This window comes from Echinops telfairi, unplaced genomic scaffold, assembly GCF_000313985.2.
Source record: "Echinops telfairi isolate 266 unplaced genomic scaffold, ASM31398v2 ScPeMD7_3533;HRSCAF=4204_0, whole genome shotgun sequence".
Lineage (NCBI taxonomy): Eukaryota > Metazoa > Chordata > Mammalia > Afrosoricida > Tenrecidae > Echinops > Echinops telfairi.
Genome location: NW_022107431.1, coordinates 9,690,975 through 9,697,039, shown reverse-complemented (window position 1 = coordinate 9,697,039; position 6,065 = coordinate 9,690,975). Strand labels below are relative to the sequence as shown.

At 51.0% G+C, this 6,065-nt stretch overlaps 1 protein-coding gene across 1 annotated transcript in view; it reads right to left on the bottom strand.

Annotated features, from left to right (window-relative positions):
• The window catches only part of SERAC1 (serine active site containing 1), a 34,707-nt gene that overhangs the window by 27,599 nt on the left and 1,043 nt on the right, over positions 1-6,065 (bottom strand). The window contains exons 2-4 of the mRNA XM_004702100.2: positions 3,866-3,902; positions 2,465-2,601; positions 1,498-1,587 (exon numbers count right to left, since the gene is read on the bottom strand). Of these exons, the coding sequence (XP_004702157.1) occupies positions 1,498-1,587; positions 2,465-2,601; positions 3,866-3,902 (264 nt within the window). The remainder of the gene's footprint in view (positions 1-1,497; positions 1,588-2,464; positions 2,602-3,865; positions 3,903-6,065) is intronic.

Below are 6,065 nucleotides of genomic sequence, written 5' to 3'. Positions count from 1 at the left end.
GCGCGGGGGTTGGGGAGGTACGACTTTCCTTTTTCTAAATGCTTTGGGAGGAATTTGCAGACATAATGACATTTCCCCCTTTAATCACCTCAGAACCAGCTCATATTCTCCTGCCTGAGCGCAATGTCACCACTACTCCCAAGAACACCAGTCACGAGTTCCAAAATCACCCAGTCCAATGCCACACCACTTTTCTCCCACTGCCCCCAGCACATCTATCAGAGTAGCTTCCTGACACCAGGACTGAACGGTGTCTCTCAAGGTCGGTGGTTGAAACCCACCAGTGGCTCCGTAGGAGAAAGACGAGGCTGCCTGCTCCCTCCGTGGTGCACCGTCCTGAACACCCACACAGGGTCCAAGAGTCGGAATCCACTGGATAGCAGTGGGTTGGGTTTGGGGTTCATCTCGTTTCAATGCAGAAAGTGTTCCTGCCTTCTTGTTTTCAGACCAGCTTTTTAAAGAGATCAGGTCCGCTCTCTAATCCCAAATGGGGATTTATCTGTCAAATCTGTTTTTGTGGTGATATTTTCATCATGAGAAAGAATGAGGCAGGTTTTCTAGAAAGAGAAGAGCTTCCAGTTAGCCTCAATATTTACTTACAACTATAAAGAGCTCTGTGGCAACCACAAGGTCAGTGGTTCAAACCCAACAGCCGCCCTGGTGAGAAAGAAGAGGCTTTCTGTTCCCATAACGATGTACAGCCTCGGAAACCCACCGGCACAGTTCTACTCAGTCCAGGAGTGCCTCTGTGAGTCCGAATTGCCAAATGCCTTGAAGGCAGGATGTGTGGATATAGCAGCAATACACACACGCGGGAGCTTCAAAACATTCATGGGACAAAATAGAATTAAAAGCTAGTGGGACTGTTCCATGAATTTTCTCAAGCCTTCTCATACAAAGATGGATGAGAAAACAACACCCTGAGATTCAACACAACCCACAGGAGGCCACCAGTGGTCACAGCAGCTCCACTCAGAGTGTAGATGACGCGCACAGCCCACGTGACTGCCAGCAGGTGAGAGGGCAGATGCCTGCTCTGTCCATGCTGTGGATGGTTAGCCAGGGAGAGAGAGAAATGACGTCTGGTGGCTGCAGAGCTATGCTAAACCTTAACAACAGGCTGCTGAGTGACACCTGTCTGTCACTACATACAACAGCAAGATCGGTCAATGTAAACAGCAGGGCGACGCGTATAAGTAGTGCTGAGGGGCACAAGGGAGGAGGAGGGGTGTCATTGAGGCGCAGGGAGTTTCTGCTGATGGTGACGGAACATTTGGCTCCCATTAGCATAATGGTTGCACACCCTGATTGATGTCACCGATACCACTGCGTTGGACAGTTGAAAAGGTAGAACCCGTAAGTGTGTACTACTTATTTTTAAAGTAATGCATAGGGAACACAAGACTAAACCCAACGTCAGAGAACAATGGGAACCGATGAACTCTCCATGGCCATCCTACACGTCAGCATGGGAAGCGGGCAACACTGGGTCCCTACCGGCAAATGGATTCCGCAGTATCTTGGCTGACGTGACCAGGACGTTCCTTACTGCTTTATGAAGTTCTTTTCTCGCCTGGTAGGTGATCCCTAAAATGATTAAAAACTTAAATGAAACTGAAAAGTGAAGAAACAAACCAACATCAACTGCCCCTGAGCCCATCGGACTCACAGCTGCCCGACAGGACAGCATAGAACACCGCTCCTTTGGGTCTCCAAGGCTGCACATCTTTTCCCGAGGGGCAGTGGGCGGTTCCAGACGGCTGACATTGTGGTGGACAACCCAAGGCATAGCCTACTGCCCCACCAGGGCTCCGTCACCAAGCTAGAAACCCCAAGATAACTTTGCTATCTCAAAGGTAAAATGTACAATAAATAATAAACCATAGTAATAAAAAAGCATTATCTAACTAAAGTTAACATAAATCCTCCGATCCAGGCTTCCCAGCTTCAGGAAAATGTCCCTGAAACACAGCTCGTCTCCAAGAGAAACTTGGATATCTCCCCAATGAGATGGAGACGTCTCTCTGTGCAGGTGAGGTGGCCTGCGGACATCACCTGTACAACTGGCAGGAGGCCACCTCACAACGAGTCGTCCAAGGACACCCACACTGCCATTCTGACGTGGCGTAAATCAAGGAGCACACACTGCGCTGGGGCAGCGAGGGGGGGGATGCAGGCCTAGATGGAGGAAGTGGTGAGCTCATGTGAAGGATGACATCCGGTCTGTTCCTGCCAAGCGGAGGCCCCCACTGAGGGGTGGGGACCCAGGTTCAAACCCACACCGTCGTCTGGTCTTAGCTATCCACGTGGGTTAAACGTAGAAGCCCCAAATGTGGACTTTTCATGTCGTTCACACTTGCTTCTCATGGGGGTTGGCAATTCTCAGTGAGCTGAGCCCATTTTATGAAGCTCAGGCCTTAGATTCCATTTTTCACCCAGACAGGACGTCGCACCAGCAACTCACCATAACTTTCCCTGTTGTCGAAAGGAACGGCATTCACGTAGATATAGGACTTCATTTTCTCCTTTTCCACGACTTTCGTATCCAGCGTCAAAGATTTCTTCAGGGACAGAACTTCATATGTCAAAAATAAAGAACCTCTACAAGAGACAAAAATGTCACCATAAATATCTGACCCAAATGCAATGCAAGAGCCAGTCTTCTTTCAGAAGCATTTCATAGTCGACCTTTCCACATGTACAGAAACATACACATAACATGGTCACCTGTGTTGAACACACACTGTTTAACAATTAGTAGTACGTGTAAAACCATATTCAGACAAGAGGCACAGAGCAGTAACATGACCTCAGAAAAACGTTGACTACCAAAATGTTTGTGCAAATAGCACACGCTTCACATCAGAACTGTTTCACTTCATTTTGTCAGCCTCGTGTTACAGGTGTGGGCATGTTACACAGGTGGGCATGTTATTTGTGAAAATATGTTATTCAGTATCTTTACACAAATAACACGCTTGCGTTATACATGTCTGCCAGCTGCATCCTCCCAAGTTATTTTCTTAAGCAGGCTACGCTAATTCCTCCCCCTCACCCCCAGCTGGCAATGTGCTTATGCAATAACTTGAGAGGAAGGCATGGTTGGTAAAATGCCTACAATGTATGCACTATTTGCATAAAGATACGGTACTGCAGATCGACCTTCTTCACTCACTTTAGGACCTGCTATGTATGCAAGGAGCCCTGGTGGCACAGAGGTCAGAGAGTCAGCGGTTCAAACCACCAGCTGCTCTCCGGCTGTCTATAGAGGCTGTCTGCTTCTGTAATGAGTTAGAGTCCCAGACATCCAGGGCAGTTTTACTCGGTACGACAGCGGGACGATGAGTCACAATCAGACGCTGGCGGTTTTTGCCGCGTGTGCATCTGGTACTTTCCTCACAGAGCCTGCTGGGGCCGGGGAACCCCCTCGTCTGCTTGGTCACAGGAGAAACAGGTCTCTTGATAGCTAAGTAACTTGATCAAGACAACAGCTAAGTAGTAGAAACAATGATGGTCACCAAAAAAAAAAAAAAAAGACACCAACCGAACCCACTGCCACTGAGTCGATTCTGACTCAAAGCAACCTCACAGGACAGAGCAGTGTGTTTCCCAGTGTTTCTAGACTACCGATCTTGACAGGAGCAGACAGCCCCATCTTCCTTCCTCGTGGACTGGAACTACTGACCTTGGCCAGCAGCCCAATGCATGACCCACTGTGCCACCAGGCCCAGCTCAGCCAGTAAAACCAATGGTAAAACTCTGAACCCCAAATCGATAGACCACTCATGCAGCTTGGGGGCCACGTCCTTTGAGAGTTGGAGCAGCCACCCCCTGAAGCCCTCAGCGTCCCAAAGGTCACACTTACCCGAGAATAAGGGAGCCAGTGAACCTTATGATATTTCCTTCAAAAAGAAAGAAAAAGGCCAATGTGATGAAATTCCGTTTTAAAAGTTGCATAGGACACAGGCAACAGTTAAATCTCTACCTGTCACACAGACCCCAGGAAGACCTTACTGATGTTTTTCTGTAACAGGTAGACGAGGAGAGGTCTTTGGGGAGCAGAAATCACACGGGGGCACCGCGTGCTGCCTCACTGGACCTTCTCCTTCTCAGATGTTACCCGATGTTCCCCTGACCCGACCCCACGGGTCCCAGGGATCAGCCTGTCCGTGTCCCCCGGACAGTTATCACTACACTCTCCCTATTCACTGGAGCCTGGGGACAGGGTGGAGCCTGTCTCCACAGGAAAGCAAGCCCCTTTCCTGCTTGAGTCTGTAGTGTGAGGAACGAGGGAAGCTTCTTCCCTGACCCTCTTTCCTATTGCATTTAGAACAGGGAACAATATGCTTTTCTAGACAAAAGGTTACCCAAAGGACGCCCCAAGAGGACAGGGGCCTGGGGTGCTTGGGGCCCAGGGCAGGAGCTGTCAAGTGGATGAAAGGTGACTGTGAGTCCTGCAACCCCTTTTCTGTGGCACAGGGGCCACAGCTGGGCCAAGGAGGGAAAGCCACCCCACTGAAGGGACTCTGGGGACTGATGCTGAAGAAGCCCCGGGAAAGCTCGCCTGAGGCGAGAAAGCCTGGGAATCAGAGACTCATGGAAGTGCCAGGCCCGAGAGGGCCAGGGTGCTGCTCTCAGTGGCTGCTCTCAGCTGGTGGGAGACCACCAGCTGCCTGCTGAAGAGCACCTCTCAGGCCCAACTCCATGTCCCCGGGGCAGACATCAGCCTGGGAGATCCCAGCCTGGAAAAAAGCTTCAGTCGGCAGAACGGAGCCAGGCCCTAGTCAGAGTGGAGCCCTGGGCCTAGAGGAGGCAGGCAGAGTGGAGAAGGCCACCGTGGGCACTCGAGGTGGAGACAGCGCCCAGAGCAGCAGGGACTCGAGGCTGCTGAGAGCCAGTCAACCCCTCAGACCGGTTGGCACAGTGACATAGGAACAGGCCTGGCCCTTCTGCCACGGCACGTGACTTAGCAGGAATACTGGTTTCTCCACCTTTGCTCACCCTCTGACATGGTCTGGTTCTGATGGGGCAGGCGTGGCACCGATGGGAAGATTTCTGCTCCTGAGAACTGTGTGGGCACCAGGGTAGCGTACCTGTGTGAAGACCTGTCGGGAGTGTGACGGCTGTGACCGGTCTTTACAAACGATGGAAATGGCGCTGAGTACTTATTAGACAGCTTGTTGGACTCGATCACTCCAGAAATAACTGGTGGGCAGCTAGTGTATGCCCATGTGGTGGAGGGAAGTCTCTTAATTACGCCAAGTGACTGAGCGGGATTATGCAAATGCAGCATGTGTAACACTGCTAGATTCCATGGGTCTGTTTCAGCTACCTTCCTCCAGGCTATAGGGATGAGCAGAGAGAGAGAGAGAACGCGAGCGAGCCCGGGACCCCTGGAAGCAGAGCGCCTTCAAGATCGTTGGAAGTGGCAGAGGCACCAGAGGTCGAGGCAGGAGACCCTGAGACAGTGCAAAGGGGCAGCGCCAGGACCAGGAGACGATGAGGCAGAGCAGTGGGCTGGCCTCCTGGCTCACAGAGGCTGAGAGGCTGAGGCCTGGAGAGAGACTTGGGCACTGGATGAGGAGAGGTGTTGCTATAGACCAATCCTTGATGTTGGTTTGTAGTAATTTGCTGACTCCCATAATGAACCAAACCCCAAACTCAGCACCATCATGTCAATTCTGATTCATGGTGACCCTTTAAGACAAGGTAGAAATGCCCACAGGTTTCTGAGACTGTTTTACGCTTTATAGGAGTGGAAAGCCCATAAAGGAGCTGGCTGGTAGATTAGAACTGCTGACCTTGAAGTTAACACAGCCCGAGTAACCACTGTCACCAGGGATCCAATCTGTTGAGTTGTGTGTGGCCACTGTAACGAATTACTGAACTCAGCATGAAGTCCAGTGCCGTGGGAGAGACGGGTGGTGTCAGATTAAGGTTAAAGAGAGGGAGGCTGGAGGCATGTCTGACTCTCCCTCGTGGCAATAGGGAGCCAGAGGAGGTCAGACATGGCCCCCCATGGTGTTTACTACAGCCAGGGGGACTGAACAAGGCATATCTTGCTC